This window comes from Alligator mississippiensis, chromosome 5, assembly GCF_030867095.1.
Source record: "Alligator mississippiensis isolate rAllMis1 chromosome 5, rAllMis1, whole genome shotgun sequence".
In the NCBI taxonomy this organism is placed as follows: Eukaryota; Metazoa; Chordata; order Crocodylia; family Alligatoridae; genus Alligator; species Alligator mississippiensis.
In genome coordinates, this window is record NC_081828.1 from 209116915 (window position 1) to 209139437 (window position 22523).

The window sequence follows — 22523 nt, forward strand, 5'->3', positions numbered from 1 at the left end:
ATGAATCCTATTTATGTCTCTACCACATCTATGGAGCACAATTGGGCTCCATTCTTGAATGGAACCTTTGGTCACTACTGAAACACAAATAATAAGCAATGTATCTTTTTCTGTGAGAGGTCTCTGCGAAATGTTGACTTTTTCTACACAAAATCATAATAAATGATTAAACCTCTTCGTTCTCTTTTTTGAGGTGGACTGGGATAACAATATATGGATGCTTTTGGAAAGAAACAGAGAGGCAAACAGAAGTCATTATTAGACAGTAGTGCAGCAGAATAGGCAATCCAGTTAGTGACAGAGTGAGACTATTCAAGATGGGGGTAGTTATTACCTGTGAAGTACAGGCGAGTAATTGGAAGTATTTAAGGTTGTAATGAGCCAAAAAGGCACTGTCTATATTAAGAACATTTTTTTTTACTGTCCAGCATAGTTATAAATTTCTGTTCCCAACTTCTTTTGCAAATTTCCTTTGAGCACAAGGATTGTGAGGTCAGAGGGAGTGGCTATTCTGTGAAAAATGTGCTCCTAGTGGCATTTGTGTGTCTTTGTCTTTTTTCTATATGAGTTTATTAAAGTATCTTAATTAATGGATTCAGTAAAGGGAATAATTTCACCCATCTTAAATGGTCTGGTCCTGCCACTAACCAGATTACCTATTACCTAGTTGGACTAACTAAAACCTGGTGGGACCCTACTCACAATTGGGCAGTAGGCATTGAGCGTTACAGGTTGTACAGATGGGATAGGATGAGGAAAAAGGGTGGCGGGGTGTTGCTCTCTATATGTTAAGGAACAATATACATCCTCTATAATCAGGATGAGATCAGAGGAGGGCCAAACTGAGGTACTGTGGGTCAATGTGGTCCCTATTTTCAAGACGGGGAGAAGGGAGGAACCGGGAAACTACAGGCCAGTTAGTCTCACCTCTATCCTTGGGAAAACTCTGGAAAAAATCATTAAGGATCACATTTGTGGGAGCCCAGCAGGGGAAATAATGCTGAAAGGAAATCAGCATGGGTCCATTGCAGGTAGATCCTGCCTGACTAATCTTGTTTCTTTTTTGACCAGGTCACAAAATGCTTAAACACAGGGGTCAAGGTACATGTCATCTACATAGACTTTAAGAAGGCCTTTGATACGGTATCGCATTCTGTTCTGGTAAATAAACTGACAGGCTATGATGTAAATGATGACATGGTCAGGCGGGTGGCAAATTGGCTTAGGGATCGCACCCAGAGTGTAGTGGTGGATGGGTCAATATCAACCTGGAAAGATGTGGCAGTGGAGTCCCGCCAGGCTCGGTCCTTGGACTGGTGCTATTCAGTGTCTTCACCAGTGACTTAGATGAGGGCATGGAGAGCACCCTGTCCAAGTTCACAGATGATACTAAATTATGGGGCAAAATTAACACATCAGAGGGTAGGGAACAGATCCAGGTAGAACTGGACAGGTTGGAAAAATGGGCAGAATTATAAAACAACAACCTAATGTAAGCCCCTGGGCTATAACATGAGGTTGCTATAGCCCTGGGCTATAACATATGGTGTGCTCTGCCCCTTTACATTACTAGGAGCAGAACTTAGTCAGGCCTCTTCCCTTCACTCACTCTTTGGCTCTCCCCAGGCAGGTTGTGCTCTTCTAGGAGCAGGCACCTAAGTGCCCTGCAACAATGACCTCAACACAGCATCGGAAAGGGATCTTGGAGTCATAGTTGACTCCAAGATGAACATGAGTTGTCAGTGTGATGAAGTGATCAACAAGGCTAACCGCACTTTATCATGCATTAACAGATGCATGATGAACAGGTCCTGGGAGGTGATGCTTCCCCTCTATGTGGCCCTGGTCAGGCTGTAGTTGGAGTACTGCATCTAGTTTTGGGTGCTGCACTTCAAGAGGGATGCGGAAAAACTTGAGAGGGTTCAGTGGAGGGCCAATCGTATGGTCAGAGGCCTGCAGGCAAGGGCCTATGAAGAGAGACTGAGGGACCTAGGTCTCTTCAGCATTCGCAAGAGAAGGTTGAGAGGTGATCTTGTGGCTGCCTATAAATTCATCAGGGGAAGGCAGCAGGGAATAGGAGATGCTCTATTTATTAGCGCACCCCTGGAGTAACTAGAAACAATGGCAAATTGATGGAGAACAGATTTAGGTTGGACATTAAAAAGAACTTCTTCACAGCAAGGACTGCCAGTAATTGGAATGGGCTTCCAAGGGAAGTGATGCTCTCCCCTACCTTGGGGTCTTTAAGAGGAGACTGGACAAGCACATAGCTAGGGTCGTCTGACCCCAGCACCCTTTCCTGCCCAGGGAAGGGGGTCAGACTCGATGACTTATTGAGGTCCCTTCTGACCCTAACATCTATGAATCTATGAATCAATTCTACTGCTCCGGTTTTCTCATCTTCATTCCTAGTTCACAACCCTCCTCCATCCCTCCAAGTAGACTGTTTCAATTTGTATGAAGTCTTTTCTCTGATACTTAGCTCAGCCTGCCTCTGCTTCTTCAGACCTGAGAAATAGCACCCAATGTCCAAAAGCTTGTCCAACAGTTCTCTCTCATACACAGTTGATCCAATAAATGGTATCACAAAAAAGCCTTGCCTTTTGGATGTTTCCTGGATCATCACAGCTAAAACAACACTCCAACCCTACTACAGCTTTAGAAAGAATAAAGGGCTTTTGTTTCTCTACGTAAGGGCCTTATACACATTGCACTTGAAGCTGTTCAAGCGCTGATCAGTGTTCGTACTAGTTCAAGTTTGGAGCAGTCACACTGAAGGCTAAAAACCTTCTCTGTCCCTCACCTGCACAGCTGTGACTTGCCACTAGAGGGCCGGTGAGACAGGACAGGCTTCTATCCCTGGTTTAGCTGGGTGCGGGGGGGAGGGGGCGATGGTTATAGATGGGTTGGGGTAGAGAGAGGGGTTGGAACATGAAGATGGAAGGCGGAGAGTTAATGGGATGAAGTGTGTAATGAAATGGGAGGTAGAAAGGAAATGGGGGTGGGGGGAGGGTAGCGAGATGAAGGAAGTCAGCCAGTGAAGGATAAAATAAAAAGAAGTAAAAAAAAATTTTAAATAAATAAAGAGGAAGTAAATAAAAGAAGGTCTCATGTGTCAATAAATTGAGGTTTGGGATTGAGATGTGGGGGGTGCAGGCTGTGTTTCCTGGGGTGGCTGGGAGGTGGGAGCAGTGAGGGAAGGTGCTTTTGGGGGAACTAGTGGCCCTGCCTTGGGAAGGAAGCCCCAGCTTATAGGGACTTGATATAGCCCCCTACCTTGTTCCCCTCCAATCCTCCTAGACCCCCACTCCTGGACCCATCCATGATTTGTGACCTGGCTAAATGGCATGTGCTTTGTAGGTTGTTTGCAAGGGGCCATGTCCATGGGGATGGGAAGGTTGTACACCCAGGGGTCTTTATCTCTGTATACTTGACTAAGGAAATACCAGCCTCCAGGAAATTCACCTGCAATTCTTCTATGGGCAAAATTAAAAACAAAAATAGCAAAAGAAAGAAACAACTTAAAGGGCCATTCATTTTACTTACTTAAGTTCTGAATTTGGGTTACACAGTAATATGTCATTGGAATTCTTCATTCTGGCGCAGACATCTCCTGCACAAAAGAAAGGATTATAAAATTACAAGTTATTTACAAACATTTCCCCTAATTAACAGACGTTAAAAATATCAACTGCAGATATAAACTGAACAGTCACTAATCTATAAATAATTACATTTTTTATTCAAGAGGAAATACAGCTCACCTCTTTAAGAATACCTTTGTCAAATGTACAGGATATAACATAGGGAATTTTGCTGAGCTGGGTAAAATTTTTAAAGAAATAATTTATTTGCTAAAAATGTTCTTTTGGAACAGCTGAAACCATTCCCTCATTGGGTTGAATTTAACAGACTTTTGGCAAAAATAAAAATCAAGATGTCTGAACTCAGGGCCATTCCCAAAAACAAGGTGGTGATGGTGGTATTGCCCTTCATATACTGTACAGCCCACTTGTTATACAACTGACCTAGAAAGTTGGAGACCCCATCCACCTCCCAGCTGTTTCTCAAAAGGTACTCTGTATTCCTGACCAGAGACTCCCATATTTCTATTTGAATGGCAGGAAGTTGAGAGATATGGAGATTTAAAAGACACAAAAGCAACCTGCTAATATTATTACTTTTTGATTTATAATAGTATGCTATGATAGCTAAAGGAGTGACCATGAAAAGCAAATGTCATCTTCTTGGCTTATACCCTAAATTAAAAGAGATAAAGACTTTTTTAGAGAATATATTTGTTCATCAATGACAATTCCATCTCAGAAAAATTCTTGCCTGGAAGCCTGCTATATAGTAGCTCCTGAGGTGATGAGATGAAGGTTTCACAAAAGGCAAAAAACCAGAGAAGTATATAAGACTTGTCTCCAGAACTTTTACCTTTACTTTTGCATTTTTATACTTAAGCTATCTAAAGCATGTGTGTAACTGATGTACACCTGACTCACATTTGGGCATAGATGGTAGGGCTGCAACCAACTGGCCAGTGCCCCACGCTGACCAGAAGAGCCCCATGGATTGGCCCAAAGTCCAGGGGCAATGGGGTAAAAGTAGGCCGGAAGACAAAGATGGGGGAAACATGTGTCAGGAAACCAGAAACAAATCCAGACACTGTTCCCATTGCCAGAGACCCTAGAGAAGATCCAGATGCTCTTCCCACAACGGAGGGGAATGTGGCCACTCTCCCTGAGGCCAAAATGCCTGGGGAAATGCCAGACCCCACCCCCACTTCCAGAGCATTGGGGCATAGCCAGACATCAATGCGGCCACACTTGGACCACCAGGGAATCACTAAGACCACCTCCAGGCAAGTGAAGGCTCACCTAGCAACAATGAAGTCATGGCAGGTGAACAGACCAGGTGCGACATGACTCAAGGGGGTGGGATATGCCCATGGCCCATTGGGCAGTGCGTTGGGTGTGAGTCTGTCACAATGTGCCATACAGTTCAGAACACAGGCTATGAATACTTAATGCCAGGGCCAAACCTACTGTCCAAGATAGTAATAGTTACCCGTTCTTGGTGTACGCATGCTTTGTAGTAGACCTGCCCCTTCAAATATTTTATGGGAATCTAGCTACTTGACCTTTCCATATTCTGAAAAATATATGTTATGTGAAAACTATTATGCAACCATATTTTCAACATTGACATATTTAATCAGAGCATACATAAAATCAAAAGATATGATTCTTTCTTAGTGGTTAAAAAAGAGAAAACAATACCTGGACTGTTTGGATCATATACTTTAGCTTCCTTACAAAGTGATTCATTATATGTAATATTGTTGAGGACACATTTACGTTGCAAGTGGCCCGTAAAGAGCTGAAGGCCTACAAGGGCGAAGACACTCAAGCAGAAAACAGTGAGGATCATCACATTGGCAAGTTTCCTAACAGACTGGATAAGTGCATTTACAATGACTTTCAGACCTAGAAAAATAATGCTGAGTGTGTGAATCTGAAAAGGAAAGTAGTATTAGTTCCACATTTAGCCAAGTGCAACAACTACAGTTATGTAAAAAGATGAACTGTACAGCGTTGCAGTTCTGTAGGATAAACTGCAGTACAGAACTAGCAATTGTGAATAATTTTATTCTAATTTTCTAGTTCTACTTTGCTTTTTAATTCTTTTTGAAGCTAACTGCACTCAGTACAGTACTAATTCAAAATTGCACGTGAGCACACTCATAAAAGTAGGCTTTTGTACATGCTTTGCTTAAAACAAGTAAAACTCCCACTGCTTTTAAAGAGTTTCATCTGGGTGCATGACAAGATCCACTAGTTTAAAGAGAAAACCTATTTAATATAATCATATAAATTGAAGATCAACAGTAAGACAGAAAAACCCCCCAAATCTAGCATGAGAGACAGACAGCAATACTAAAAAATTTAATCAATGACTTTTGTCTGTTATTTAGATTGAATATTCAAAATAAAAACTGACATGTAATTTTAATACCTTTATTGTCCACTTATTAAGGGTGTGCTAGAATATTGTTTCGTATAAAAAGTATTTATGAAAAGGCTAGGACTGAATATAATATATGCACTGAATTTTAGAATAGATTTTAATGACTTTTTTTTATTCCAAGGGAATTTAGAGCTCTTGCAAAAGGGATTAGGGGGTGGGGAGCACATCTCTGGAGACTTTTGAACTTTGTCTGTAATATTTAAAATAAAGGTGTCCCATCTTTGAATATAGGACTCCCATATGTATTACAAGAGATCTGTGCAAATAGGGTCTCACCAGGCACAACTACAGGTTGCTTAATTAACTGTGAAGTAAATATCCCAGTCTACATGTGCGTCCCTATTAGGGTGCACAAAACTAATAAACTCTGCAGCTGGGTAGGACTTATAAATACAAGTCCTGCCTTGCTGAGTAGTTTTTTCATGTGTAGCAGTGCACGTGTAGATGACGACTGGCTGGCTGGGGCACAAGGGTGCTTCAATGCCAGGGCTGCCTGCTGCCTAGCCCTGTGCTGAAACACCCTCGTGCCCCAGCCAGCCTCTCCACAGCACTCTGAGCCCAGTCAGAGCAGCCTCAGGTTGGCAGGATGACTCCCTGGGACCCCCTGCCAGCTGGGGCTGCTGCAACCCAGCTCAATGTGCTGCAATCCGGGCGAACATGTCAATTGCATGCCTGGGAGCTTCCCAGGAGCAATAAACGCTGGAACAATATGCTCTTCAGTTTATTGCTGCCCTCTAATGGCACATGTACCCACCATCTGCAAAACTATTAAAAAGGGCATTGTTGGTTTTTAAGAGTAAAACCATATTACTATTTCAATGACAGTATTTGCTGGGAAAGACATTTTCCATTGGTTGAAAATATATCTCCAAAAAAAAATTGGTTCTGCTACAAAGGTGGTGAAAACGACAAAGACCTAGACTTTCTTTCAAAGTACTAATTAAACACTCACTTCTATTGTAACAGCAGTGAACAGAGAGGAAATCTGCCTGGGAGTTCACTGCATGAAGGAGCCAGGGAGGCCTGTGTATGTGCATGTGCACACCTGGAGGAGGTGGGGAGTTCTTTCCCTTTCCTTGGTTTCCTACAGCCTAGATGTCATCCATTCAAAAAGGCAGATTTCACCCAACTCAAGCAGATAGTAGACATGGTGCCATGAGCGTAGTGAAGGATAAAGGTGCCCAGGGCACTGGAAGTTTCTAAAGGGCACAGCACTGGAAGCCCAACAAGAAACCATTCTGAAATGATAGAAGCACAAGAAGAGTAGCAAGAGACCAATGCAGCTGTACAAGGAACTTCTAGGATGCCTCAAATGCAAAAGGAAAGCATACAGGCAATGGAAAGATGGGCACGTCACCAAAGGACCTTACCAGGAAATTGCAAGAACCTGCATGGACAAAATCAGGAAGGCAAAGAAAAAGAGCAAGCTGAACCTGATGAGGGAGATTAAGAACATGAAGAAGAAGTGTTATAAGTATGTTGGTCAGAAAAGAAAGACCAAGGAAGTTGTGTCTAGTTTTGGACCCCCCACTATAGAAAGGATGTAGACAAGTTGGAGAGAGTCCAGCAGAGGGCAACAAAAATGGTTAGGTGGTGGGGCACATGACTTATGAGAAGCTGAGGGAACTGAGCTTATCTAGTCTAGAGAAGAGAAGACTGAGGGGGGATTTAATAGCAGCCTTCAACTACATGAAGGAAGACTCCAAGGAGGATGGAGCTGGACTGTTCTCAGTGGTGGCAGATGATAGAACAAGGAGCAATGGGCTCAAATTTCAGCAAGGGAGGTTTAGGTTGGATATCAAGAAAAACTCTCACTAGGTGGGTGGTGAAGCCCTGGAACAAATTACCTTGAGAGGCTGCGGGATCTCCATCCTTGGAGGTATTTAAGGCCCACCTTGACAAACCCTGGCTGGAATGATCTAGTTGGGAATGGTCCTGCTTTGAGCAGGGGTTGAACTAGGTGATCTCCCGAGGTGCCTCGTAGCCCTAATTTTTTATGATTCTGGGATTCTGTGACTATATGAAAGGCTAATCAGAAGCAGCCAGTGTGGATTTACTAAGAATAATGTTAAGTAAACTGGATAGAGGGTCTTGACCTCTGCACAGGGTCAAACTGATTACCATATTTCGGCTCCGGAAGGAATTTTATCCCATGGTCAGATGGAATGGACTGTAGGAGTGTTTACCTTCCTCTGTAGGGGAAGGCATGGCCCTCTACCCAGGACCTCTTGAACATATACTAACAACATTTTATAGAAGCATGACATTGGTTGTTGTCATTCCCTTACTTTACCTGTGTCAGGTTAGGGTGTTAAGTCTATGTTGTGGTCAGGGTTGAGAGTAGTCTTATGCAGAGTTTAGAATATGGTTGTATGGGATAACTGTCATGGAGGACCCACAATATGAAAAACAGATGGTGGGAAGACGAGGCAAAGGACATTCAGCATCTCACTGACATACACAATGCACACGTTTTTTCAGTGCCACTCACCGCACATGGAAACATGTGTCCAAGCTACAACAGAATCTGTCTCTCCCAGATAGGTAAGGTGTCCATATGTCCCGCTTTAGCCAAGATAGTCCTGGATTTCAGAGGCCAGTCCTGGCTGGCTGTTCAGAATTATAATGGGTGTCCCAGTAAAGCGGGGCATGGGTCGCAGTCTAGCCGGGAGTCAGAGCACTGTGGAGAGCCTTGAGGGTGGGCAGCTATGTTCCGCAGCTTGTCTGGCACACCACCTCCATCTCTGCCAGCTTGTGAGAGCATGGGGAGGGGGGACATTGTCCTAGATTTCCCAGATTAATTACCCAGATGTCTAGGATTTCCATATGGTCAGACTACAGACAGGCCTTGTCAGCCATCTTTGGATCCACAGATAAAACAATCACAAAAACCATCATCCCTGACTATGGGGGATTGCCAATGATGGGATCCCATCCTGATGATGGGATGGTTTGGTTAGGGATGATCCTGCCTCAGGTGGGAGGCTGGACTGGAAGACTTCTGGAGGTATCTTCCAGCCCTGCTTCTCTATGACTCTATTACTTTATGACAGACAATGTATTTAGTGAGATTTCCTTGTATGTGATTATAAGACAAAGGTCGTTATTCCCTATGCTGATTCAGGCAAAAAATCTTGTTTTGTTTTCAAGTAAATATGATATTAGTGAAACTAGAGAAAATGGAGATTAGTAGAGAGATTGTAAAAATAATAAAGAACTAACTGAAAGGGAATGTCAACCAATAGTGATAAAAGAGGAGGTATCGAGATGGAAGGAGGTTATTGGTGGAATTGGATGATGTGATATCTGCCACAGTATGGTACTGGGCTCAGTGATCCAAGGCATCCATTCCAGTCCTATGTTTCTATCCTTTATGAGAGACAATGAGGTTATGGACCTGGAACTGTGCATTCCATATTAGAGATGAGCTTTATTATTTCAAGTTCTACCACAAGGGACATTTCCTTTACCCTTTCCATAGTACCTGACGTGGTATGAGAATACAAAATCTTGCTCAAGCATGTTTATTTCAACATCAGTGGGCATGTCTACATGAAATGTTTACCGTGCAGTTGACTAATTAGCTATGCAGTAAACATCTTGGCATCTACATGTGCACCCCAAACTAATTTACTCTGCATCAGGATAGTACTTGTAGATATGAATAAAAATGAATAACCTCCAGAGCTTATTGCTCCAGACTTAATTGCTCCCAGAGGCATGCTAAAATAGCATGCCTGGGAGCAATGAACTCTGAAGCGGGGTGTTGGAGATGCTGCAGGGGGAAGAAGTTGGGGAGGCAGACGGCAAGAAGGCCACCTGACCCCTTCAGATTTATTTTCCCTGTGTAGCAGTGGGAGGGGGACAAAGACAAGGCAAACCTCTCATAATTAGATTCTATACCTGGAAAATTATAACAAATTTATAAATTTTCCAAGTACAGAATCTAATTATTGTGGGTTATCTTATATTCAAGTAAATATGGCAATCATACAAAAATGGTACACAACAACAGTGAAGAAATAAAAGACAACAGGCATTTGCAGATGACAGCCAATCAGAAAAAAATCATTGCTGCTTACCAGGGAGTACTGAAATTGCTTTAAAAGTCCTTAGTACCCTGAAAGTCCGAAGAGCTGAAACATTCTGAAGTGGTCCAATGAGGCTTATATACCTATAAGAGCATATCACCATTATTGAAATTACATGAGAGAAAATACCATTTAACTGAATAACAAGGAAGATATATCATAAAGTGGTTTTAGATATCAACCTTTTTCTGGGCATATCTGTATGCAGAATATTTTAGGAAAACGAGCCATGTAATAAGGCAGCATTTCCCATGAATCTTGCCAATTCCCCTGCTGCCAATTGCCACTGGCAAAAGGAATCAGCAGCAATTGGTAGCAGGGGAACTGTGGGCAATCAGCAGCAAAGGAAGTGATGGCGGAGGCTGCAGGAGGGAGATGCAACAGTGTTTGACTTCACTACTGTGGCGCATAAATGCTGCAATAAGGGATTAGTTCAAATAATATATAAGCCAGGGGTAGGAATCAGAGTGGTCCCTTAGGTACCTAAATGAAACTCAGCAAGCTCACTTAGGGGCTTCTGTGTCACCATAAAATGTCAGTTTGGACTCATATTCTGCATACTTAAGATGACAAGGTTTTTTGGGTGAATCTGATATCTTTTAATAGACCAACTTCAGTAGTTGGAAAAAAATTAAGATAACACTTTTTAAAGAAAAATAACACCGTTATGGTGAACTACTGTGATAAGCAGGGATCCTGGTTTTCTCTGATTAAAAAATCCTCATTTTTTGGTTAAAAGGTAACCCCAAATCCACATTATTCCATGATTAAAATGAAACACCACTACATATTAGTGATATTTCATTTAAATCACCGAAAAATGTGGATTTGGGGTTACTTTTTTTTAACTGAAAATTGGGATTTTTTTTTAAATCAGAGAAAACTAGGATCTCTAGTGATGACAGAATCTAAAAAGAAATAACAAGTATGCAGTACTAGCAGATGGCTTTTATGATGTATTAGCATCACAAGGCCAAAAAAATATATGGACATTTCACTGTAGCACAGAATAAGTTATAAATACCTCCTAATGAATGGCTACGTTATCCACAAACATAAGGGTATACACACAGGTTTTCCCCCTGTACTTACTGCATATGCAAACACAAGAAGAAAAAGGTTTACAAGTATGACATCTCGCTTAGCAGCAAGAAACAGGGCAGAACCTCCATGTTATAAGGGTGTAACAGGGGCACCTACCCTCAGTTACTGAGTGCAAAGGAGATGTGGAAATAAGTTTAACCAGGTCTCTTACTTGACTAAGAGGACAGACAAAGAGAGAGAACGAGAAGAGAAAAGATGCTGATGCTATGTGTTTCAAAATATTCTAAGATAAGGAAAAACCTTCATGCCTTGTTTAGTCTTGATATATTAATCTCTGTGTGCAGATGTTAACCTCCTCCTTTCTGGGAACCAGAAACTGATAGCTGTTCCCAAAACACAATGTGTTTGCTGAATAAGTAAACCTCCTACGTGTGACAAACGAATGATCAACTTCTTCCTGTTTCTTCAAGGTTGCTCTGTCTGAACCATGCATCTTTTCTCGCTGTCTAAAGTATAAATACACTTGTCTTATAGAGTTCAGAGCTCCTTTGAGAAACCTCCTTGTGATCACTTGTACAGCTCTAAATAAACCAAGATGGCTCTGCCAATTCTGATACAACCACAACGCAAAGTTTGATTTCTTCCACAGAGAGGACGCAGTGGGGCAGACTACAGAGAAGCAGGCTATAGTTGTAGGTTGCAGAGGGACAGGCTCCAGAGTAATAAGCCAATGCTGATTAGTACGGAGGAACCTCTGTGCACATAAGGGACGGGGCTATAAACAGAGTTCCTAGGTTGAGTCAGTGTTGACCCAGGTGAGGCGCAGGAAAAAAGCTCTGCAGGACGTACAAGAGACAGCATGCCACTGGAAAGCAGATTCAGTAATTATGCTGATCATTGGCGGTGCGTAGGGGGTGCACCAGTGTCGGCGGCACCTGCAGGCAGTCACTACTCACCACTGCCCCCCCCCTTGCCAACATCACCTCTGGCATCTGCAGGTGGTCAGTGATCGCTATTGGCTGCTGCCGATGGCATCTGTGGGTGGTCACCGACCCCTGGTCGGTGCTTGCCACACCTCCCCAACCCACCACCAGTGCTGGCAGCATCTGCAGGAGCTCCACACTTACCGCCGCCACTCTTCTGCTGCCACAAGCACTGCCGCGCCCCCATAGCTGCCGGTGGCACGTGTCGTTCATGATGCCGATGGTTTTAGTTTGTGTTAGCCATGAGTCACGAGGTGGCTTCAGGGGTGATGGGAGGCCACTGAAGATGCACTGAGGCATCAAAATGTGTGGCAGGCAGGAGACGGAGGTGATTGACCAAAATGCCTAATAGGTTTCAGAGGGCCACTGGAGGATTCAAATGTTACAGGGAAATTGAGGCCTGCTACAAAGGGTTTTTGGTATTCTAGGTGGGGTTGGAAAGTCATCAACGGGGATCTTAAAAATCTGACATGGAAAAACATTGAATTTACATTTTTACAAAGGATCTTCAGAATTGCCAGGAAAAAAAAATACTGAAAATAAAATGATGCTCCTTAGTGGGAGCCAGCAGTTCTCACAGCTGCTGCAGCAGCCTGCTGCAGGGAAGAAGCCACAAGAACACGGGGAAGCAGCTAAGATGGCAGCCGCCCCTTCTTTCCTCCATGGCTGACTGGTCAAGAGGGCTGCCTATGGCATAGCCCTGCCTCTCTCCACCAATCAACTGTGAGGGGTGGAGCTGCATGAACCACAGCCTTCTTGGACAATCAGCGGCGAGAGGCAGGGCTGCTGCCAGGGCCCCTCAGCCAGTCAGCATTGGGCGGGGAGGGAGCTCACCACAGAAAAACAAGGATTTTTGTTTTTTACAACTATTCACTAGGTGAACAAATTCACCAAAGGACCCCAGGGAGAAACCAAGAGGAACAGTCATAAACTCCTAGAAAGTTTCAGATTGGTTATAAGGAAAAACTTCTTCACGTTTCGTGTGACCCGACTCTGGAACAGACTCCCAGCGAGGGCGGTGCAGGCACCTACCCTGGAGAGCTTCAGAAGGAGACAGGATGCACACCTTGCTGGGGTTATTTGAACCCACCAGTCTTTCCTGCCTAATTAGGGAGGCTGGACTAGATGATCCCATGAGGTCCCTTCCAGGCCTAAGGTTCTGTGAATCAGTGATTTTTTTTTTTTTTTTATCATGGGAAACTAGGATCACGCCAAGAAACATCCCTTTCTGCCTTTTGAAAAACAACAACCCCCACCTGACCCCCAACCCAACCCTGCCCCAGTTTTAAATGTAATACTGAAACCCTCAACTCAAAGGCACTGAAATGAACATTAAACCTCAAAAATGCTTTCAGGCACACTCACCCTTCTTCAAGCACAGGGAGACTCAATAGTTGTTCAGATGTTTTATTGATGTATTTACAGTTTTAAAACAATTTGGAAGCCTAATAGGGCCTCAATTACTGTCGTGAAATAAAATCTAAATACCTATATATTTTGGCATTTGATTTTCATTTTTTTATCATGAAAAATCAGAGTTCCCCCTGCCCCCTTTACTCACCAGGACGTGGGTTCACCTGCAGCTGCCCATCCATTCCCTCCCACCTCACTGCTCTGTGCCAGTGAGCAGCCTTGATATGCTGGTGCTCTGCCCCTGCCCATGCTGTTGCCCCTCACTCCCAACCCACAGCCCCCTGGGCCCTGCCAGTGGCCTCATTCCCAATCCATAGCCCTGCATTCCCCCAGCCCTACTGATGCCCATCGCTCCCAACCCACAGCCCCCCTCCATCCCTGCCAATGCCCCCCACCTCCCCAGGTTCCCCTCACTACCAACCTGCAGCCCCCTGTCCCTGCAGCCCTGCTGGAAGGAGGTCCAGCTTCCAGGGCTATAGTACCAGGGCCAGGGTCCACAATCCCATGCCCCGCTCCCAGCAGCATGCAAGTTCTGGTTGCCACCCACAAGAACTGTGGGCTCAGGACTCCCTGCCCTGCTGCCCTCCCCCTAGGAGCCTCTGCTGCCCAGGAGGTGGGACCTGGTGCAGGAGGGCAGAGAGGCCCTGTGCCAGCCATGCCACCATGGTGAGGTAACCCTTGCCCATCCAGTAACAGCGGGGACAGTGGTATGGATTTGTGCCCCCTGTTGCTGCCAGGTGGGCAGGGGGCATGTTGCCATGGTGATGCAGCTGGTGCAGGACTCCTGGCAGCAGTGGCAACACCAAGCCTCTCTGCCCTCCTGCACTGGGTTCTAGCTGCTGGGCTGTGGAGGCCCCTGGGGGGAAGAGCAGCAGGGCAGGGAACCCTGAGCCCTGCAGCAGGCAGTCTGCATCTGTCATCTCTACACACACAAATTTGGGGGGGGGGGGCACATGCCCCCCATGCCCTGCTCCCCTGGAGTGCAAACAACATCAGGGAGCCAGCCCCGCCTCCCTGCAGATGAGCTGCCTGTGGCTCCCTCCCACTTCCCCAGCAGGGCCCTGTGGCTGTGCATTCATGCCTTTGCCCCAGGCCCAATGCACAGCCCCAGCTGAGCAGCACCCCAAGCCCCATCCTGGCTACTTCCTTCCCTCTCTCACCCCCTCCCTTACCATGGGAGCCTCAATCTGCCCCCCTCCCCACAGACTGACCTGCAGGGACCTGTGGGAGCTGCTCTCCACACTGCCTGGCTGCTACATGCATGTATGCACATGCACATGCATGTGGCACCTCCTGTGTCCCTCTTCTCCCAGCCACAAGCAGCCTGTTGCAGGCTAGAATGCTCCCAGCCTGCAAGGGGAAACCACCATTTCCTGAATTTTTCTCTTTTAAAGGAGAAAATCTGCATTTTTCCACAGCGAACAGAAAACCCAGAGTGCTGCTTATGAGTCACCTAGGATACTGACAGTATTTAAACACATATTTTCTTACAATAATTGGGAAGACTTAGTCATGCATTGATAAGTACTTTTAGGAATGTGAACTGAACGGTCATTAGAAATAACTTTAAACTATTTTACAAATAGTAATTTGCATGTTGATATCTTTGTCTCTACTTATCTTTGTTTAAACTGGGGTATCCTCTCTGGCCAGAAGTAAAGACTTAGAGAATTCTAGGTAGACAGGCAAGTTGTTTGCTAGATGCACTGAATTTAGAGTTTCAGAGGTAGCTGTTTGATTTACATACTTACAAGACTCTTAACACAATGCTATCCAGTTGCAAGTGTATTTTCTCACATACCACATGCCTCCAAATAAGACATAAGCCTTATTCATAGGAAGGAAGAATTAATTTCCCCCCCTAGAGTTATGAATGCATAGAACAGGGACAGGGCTTAAGCTTTATCTCATTCACCCTCCCTTAATCAAAAGCTGAAAATCTGGCTGTTGCTTAGGACTGGTGTTCATGGGTGGACCTTTGATTTTGAAAACGGCTAAAAAGAGCCTCCAGAACTGTGAAATAGGAGAAAAATGCTGCTGTTGCTGCTGCTGCTGCTGCATGAAACCAAAGCAAAGCGCTCCTATACAAAGCAGAAACTCAGCTTCTCTGATTAAGACACATCCCAATGTTGTGGGCTGATTTTTTTTGGGGGGGAGAAACGTGTGTGTAGTATGTGAGTAAATGTAGTACATAAAAACAAAAATGAGAGACAAACTCTCTCTCTCCCTTCTGTCCTAGACCATATGAAAAATAGCTTGATTAATTTATAGTTTTTGGATGAATAAATATGTTAGACTAGATTGTGAGTACATGCATGAAAGCTTCTGTTAAGTGAAAGAGATGAGCATTCACAATCATTTAGGTTTGATTGTGGTAAGGTTTGTGGTAATTCTTTCTTCAAGTAATGAGCTCTACAATGGACATGAGCAATTTGACCACAATCAGATTCCAAAGCATGTGGGATATCAGGCAAATAGCTTAATGGCACCTTAGCCGCTTTTCCTTAGGAGAAAAACAAATAGAATGTTACTTACGTCATAATGATAACAATGAAGTCTAGGCAATCACATGGATCTCTAAGAAAAGTGAATTCATTCCAGACAAATCCTCTTGCCAATATTTTTATTGATATTTCGGCGGTGTAAATACCAGTAAAAATGTACCTGAGAAGTAAATTGTACATGAAAATAAAAAGTGTTAGCACTTACTAGGAAAAGCTTCACAAACAAATTTTATTTACATTTTAAGTTTCCAGGTGTGGTGGAGGCAAGAAATTTAAAAGAAATTGGAAGTCTGTGTCTATATTACTGCCAGCACTGCAATAAGTACAAGTTCTATGTAAGTTTCCTTTCTGATTTTAGACACAATTACATCCATAATTGTGGGAAAATTTGTGGAAAAATTTCACTTTTCAAGACTGTTTAAAAAATAATAAACATTCCCTAAAAGACTTAGTGATGGAGTTATTTGGTCATTTTTCATACAGCTTTTTTATAATTATTACCTGGGAAAGGCCCAATTTGTTATAACTGAAACTTTTCCAGAAAACATGTATACTTTTCCATGAAAACATGTATACTCTGAATGTTCTTGTTAAGAAGATTTCTCATACCTAGTGTGGAGCTTTCATGAAAAGTGTGGGGAAAGGTAATCCCAGAATAGCCAAGAACCTAGTAATAAGATCTCAGTGGGGAAAACCTAGGTAAAAGTCTTTGCTTTGACTATTTCGGGAAGGAGAATATCTGTCCTGTTCTGGTTCTAAGGAAGATTGAGCATTTTTTAAACAGAATTTTTTTTTTTTTTTTTTACACAAAACAGAATTCTTGTTTTATAGCATTGACTCCATTATCTTGAATGGCCTGGCATGACTGTTCATCTCTCAAATATTTTAGGATAACCTAAGGAATGCCATCTTCAAATGGGGTAAGGAAAAATGGAGCCTGTCCTTATGGTACATCAGAGAGCAAAGTGAGTCAGCTCATAAAGCAAAGCATATGATGTAACTCAGGTATGGCCAATCTACAGTACAGGTGCCCCAAATGGCATGGGCAGCCTCTGTGTGGAGCACACAGCTGATCAAGGAGGGAAGAGGGAGTACAGTGGAAGATAGGGCAGGGAGCACAAAGCAAACTAGATCAGACAGGGAGAACAAGGAAGGAAGCAGACAGCAGAACAGCAGATTCATAGACTCATAGAAAATTAGGATTGGAAGGGACCTCAGGAGGTCACATCTAGTCCAATCCTCTGCTCAAAGCAGGACCATCCCCAACTAGATCATCTCAGTCAAGGCTCAGTCTAGCCAAGTCTTATAAGCCTCCGAGGATATAGATTCTACAACCTCTCTGGGTAACCTGTTCTAGTGTTTTATTACCCTCTTAATGAGATAGTTTTTTTCTAATATCTAACCTAAACTTCCCCTGATGCAACTTGAAACCATTGCTCCTTGTTCTGTCATCTGCTACCACTCAGAACAGTCCAGCTTCATCCTCTTTTGAATCCCACTTCAGGTAGCTGAAGGCTGCTAAATCCCCCCTCAGACTTCTCTTCTCCAGACTAACCATGCCCAGTTACCTCAGCCTCTCCTCATATGTCATGTACCCCAGCCTCCCAACCATTTTAGTTACCCTCCCATGGATTCTCTGCAATTTGTCCACACCCTTTCTGTAGTGGGGGCCCAAAACTGGACATGGTACTCCATATGTGGCCACCAGTGCTGAATAGAAGAGAATAGGCAGACAAGGTTCCTTGGGTAAATCCAATATCTTTTATTAGACCAACTAATACAGGGGAGTAATCACTTCCCTCAACCTGCCAGCAACACTCCTACTAATGCAGCTCAGTATGCTGCTAGCCTTCTTCACAAGGGCACACTGTTGGCTTACATTCAGCTTAGTGTCCACTGTACCCCCAGGTCCTTTTCTGCTGAGCTGCTGCTTAGCCAGTCAGTCCCCAACCTGTACTGGTGCAGGGATGTTCTGTCCTAAATGCAGAACTTTGTACTTCTCCTTATGGAACCTCATGAGACTTCTTTTGGTGCAATCTCCAAATTATTGAGGTATCTGTGAATCCTAACTCTACCCTTCAGTTATCTACTACTCTCCCCAGCTTGGGCTGGGCAGGGAAAGAGGATAATAGTGGCACTTGGGTAGAGTGGAGGGCTAAGTTTTGGCATACCTGCCAAAAAGGTTGGCCTCCACCTGATTTAACCTAATTTGGGGTGCCACCGCAGTTTGTGCTGCCAAAGAACTCTGCTAGATATAAAAATTCCCAAATCTTCCCTAGAAGCAGGGAAGCAAGACTCTATATCAGGTCCTAGTCAAGTGTTCAATGTCACCCAATATGTTCACCTTATTGAATCTACTACCACAACCTTTATTTTCCCTGCCTTGGAGAAGGGAAAGAATAAATAATAGCAGTAAATAGGAAGTAACTTACTCAGTGACTTTGGATTGTTCTGAGGATGGAAATTGAGCCATGAGTACACAGTTAAGTACCACAACACAGATAATGAACAGAATGAACAATGTAGGAAATGAGTTAAGGAAAGATCATTATACTGTAGAATAGTAACAGAAGTTCAAAAATGAACTCCTCACCATATTTAGAAAAAAAATCCATTCTAGATTACTTCGGGACAGAGCCTATTCCACCTATTAGAAATCTGAGCATAATCCTATTCCACCCTGGTCAAAACCCTAAAAAATCATTAACACAAAAGTTTCATAGATTCATAGATTTTAGGGTTGGAAGGGACCTATTAGATCATTGAGTTCAACACCCTGCCCTGGGCACGAAAGAGTGTTTGTCCAATCTCCTCTTAAATACCTCCAAGGAAGGGGATAGTGCCACCTCCCTTGGAAGCCTATTCCATATTTTGGCAACCCTTACTGTAAAGATTTTTCCTGACGTCCAATCTCAATGTGCTCTCCTTGGGTGCATCTTCCTCCTCAGCTCTACTCTTTGCAACTTGGCTTAAGGTGAAGAAAGCATGCCACAAAATTAAAGATGTTAAGAATTTTCCAGGGACTTCAGCAGGATAGAATAGATATCTCACAGTCTAAGTATGATCTAAAGTGCCTATTATATGCCTAAAAAGTGGCACAAGATCTGTCCAACAGTCTCGAGTTGTTCCTCATGTAATAGTAGTTGGTGTCAGGTCACACCTTTGCAGAACCAGGGCTAAGCTAATCAAAAAATGAATGACAACAAATTATCCAGATTTGTACCAATCTGTTCTTTGGGTAGTTCCATGTGGGTCAGACTAGTTGTGAAGGACACAAGAAAAGAAAGACTCGGAAAAAGTTTTTCCATCTTTCTCAAAACAACAGTCTTCAGTCAGGCTGCAGGAAATTCCATGGAGGGAGGAAGAAGTACGTGTACATACAACCATAATTAGTTTTATATATGAAAATAATTTACTGAGTACTACTTAGTGTATCTTCCACCTCCCAAATGAAATAACCACATCAACTGGATAGCTAACAAAATATTTTGAAAAATTGAATATAACCCTCTACAGATCTCCTCATAAGATATACAAACTGTATCTGCTCAAGATTAGCTGCTATCGATTGTGAAATATGGAGTAACCTATATAAAATCTTTATATATATATATAATATAAAATGGATCTTTGAAAACTCTTGGAGGATCTTTGAAAACTCTTGGCGCTCTGGTGTACTGCCCGAAGACTGGAAGAAGGCCAATGTGGTGCCTATCTTCAAGAAAGGGAGGAAAGTGGATCCGGCTAACTATAGGCCCATCAGCCTGACTTCTATCCCAGGGAAGATCTTAGAAAAGTTTATTAAGGAGGCCATCCTTAATGGACTGGCCGACGCCAACATCTTAAGGGATAGCCAGCATGGGTTTGTTGCAGGTAGGTCTTGCTTGACCAATCTCATTTCCTTCTACGACCAGGTGACCTATCACCTGGACAAGGGAGATGAGATTGATGTCATATATCTTGACTTCAAAAAAGCCTTCGATCTGGTGTCCCATGATCGTCTCTTGGAGAAACTGGCCAATTGTCGCCTTGGGTCCTCCACGATCCACTGGCTGGAAAATGACTCCAGGGTTGGACCCAGAGGGTAGTAATTGATAGAAGTCACTCATCGTGGTGTCCTGTGACCAGTGGGGTTCCCCAGGGCTCTGTCCTTGGACCCATACTGTTCAACATCTTCATTAATGATGTGGACACTGGAGTCAGAAGCAGACTGGCCAAGTTTGCTGATGACACCAAACTTTGGGGCAAAGCATCCACACCAGAAGACAGGCAGATGATCCAGGCTGACCTGGACAGGCTCAGCAAGTGGGCGGATGAGAATCTGATGGTGTTCAACGCCGATAAATGCAAGGCTCTCCACCTTGGGAAAAAAAACCCACAGCATCCTTAAAGGCTCAGCAGTGCTATGTTGGCTAGCACTATGGAAGAAAGAGACTTGGGGGTCATCATTGACCACAAGATGAACATGAGCCTGCAATGCGATGCTGCGGCTAGTAAAGCGACCAAAACGCTGGCTTGCATCCATAGATGCTTCTCAAGCAAATCCCGGGACCTCATTCTCCCCCTGTACTCGGCCTTAGTGAGGCCGCAGCTGGAGTACTGCGTCCAGTTTTGGGCTCCACAATTCAAAAAGGATGTGGAGAAGCTTGAGAGAGTCCAGAGAAGAGCCATGCGCATGATCAGAGGTCAGGGAAGCAGACCCTACGATGACAGGCTGAGAGCCCTGGGGCTCTTTAGCCTGGAAAAGTGCAGGCTCAGGGGTGATCTGATGGCCACCTACAAGTTTATCAGGGGTGGCCACCAGTATCTGGGGGAACGTTTGTTCACCAGAGCGCCCCAAGGGATGACGAGGTCGAATGGTCACAAACTACTACAAGATCGTTTCAGGCTGGACATAAGGAAGAATTTCTTTACTGTCCGAGCCCCCAAGGTCTGGAACAGCCTGCCACCGGAGGTGGTTCAAGTGCCTTCATTGAACACCTTCAAGATGAAACTGGATGCTTATCTTGCTGGGATCCTATGACCCCAGCTGACTTCCTGCCCTTTGGGCGGGGGGCTGGACTCGATGATCTTCTGAGGTCCCTTCCAGCCCTAATGTCTATGAAATCTATGAAATGGTAATTTTATTTACTTTATAAGACTTTGCAATATTACCTTGTTCTAATTTGCTACATTATTAAAAAATCCTATATCACCATATTTTCTCACATACCATGCGCACCTTTTTTTTCCAAAAACCAGTTGCTGAAAACTGAAGTGTAAATAAGTGAGGAAGTATGCTAAATGCAGTTCCTGCTGCTTAAGCTTCTGCTGGGCAAAAGTAAAAGTACAATCTGCACATGATCCACAGGGAGTGGAACAATGAGCAGGTTCAGCTCCCTGGCTGCTGCTACTCGGTTACTTATTACAGGGAAAAAAATCTTTTTCCTTCATTCTGCCTTTCAAAAAGGAGGTGCATGTCTTACTGGGGTGTCCTATGTACAGGAAAATATAGTATTATGCAGATTTCCTTTTTGGAACCTAAACTGCATTTCATGAGCTCTAACCACAGTATTGTGTATTGTACTAGGACAAACTAGTCCTACATATTGACTACTATCTGCCACTCTCCAGATACCAATATATTACCCTACCATCTTTCTGCTCTATTCCTTAACACCCCACAAAGAGTTTGAGTGGCACAATAAAGATGGAAGAAGAGATCTAATGAGGTATCCTAGTAGAAGAGATATTATAACATCCTATGAGTTCCTTGTCCTTTTCATCTAGCAAGGAGGATCAAAAAAGTTCCTTCTTGGGTAAATCAGTTGCAACTATTCCTACAGAAAGCACTTCTTTGCTGATATCTGGGACCCTGAAAAGAGGTCTGTTACTAAAAGAATGATGATAACAAGGATAACTATAAGTATATAATGGGCGTGCATCAGGAGCTAGGAGAACGTCTGTTCACCAGGGCAACCCAAGGGAGGACATTGTCTAATGGTCACAAACTCCAGGAAGACCATTTTAGGCTGGACATAAAAAAAAAACTTCTTTACTGTTCATGTCCCCAGAGCCTTAAATAGACTATCCCCAGAAGTGGTGCGAGCACCTACTCCGGACTCTTTCAAGAAACACTGGATTACTATCTTGCTGGGATCATTTGACTCCAGATGACTTTCTGCCCCTTAGACAGGGGCTGGACCCAATGATCTTGTGAGGACGTCCCTTCCTGCCCTACTGTCTATAAAATCTATGAAATCTATAAAACTCCTCACTGAGGTGTTGAGGAAGTAGACTAGAGGATTCTATTTTCTAGAAGCTATGGAAAAAGTTGTATTTAAAATCTGTCCAAAAAACTTACCTCTAGATACTTAGACACTTATTAAACTGCTTGAACTCCATGCCCACCTGCTTAGAACCATTGCAGGTTACAGTGCTCAAGGCTATAAATTGATTTTTCCCTTGAAAGGAAC

General features: G+C 43.7%; 1 protein-coding gene across 1 annotated transcript in view; it reads right to left on the reverse strand.

Moving 5' to 3' along the window:
- The window catches only part of LOC102572501 (sodium channel protein type 5 subunit alpha), a 123764-nt gene that overhangs the window by 94188 nt on the left and 7053 nt on the right, over nucleotides 1-22523 (reverse strand). The window contains 4 exon segments of the mRNA XM_059729367.1: nucleotides 3547-3613; nucleotides 5286-5492; nucleotides 10116-10207; nucleotides 16100-16228. Of these exon segments, the coding sequence (XP_059585350.1) occupies nucleotides 3547-3613; nucleotides 5286-5492; nucleotides 10116-10207; nucleotides 16100-16228 (495 nt within the window).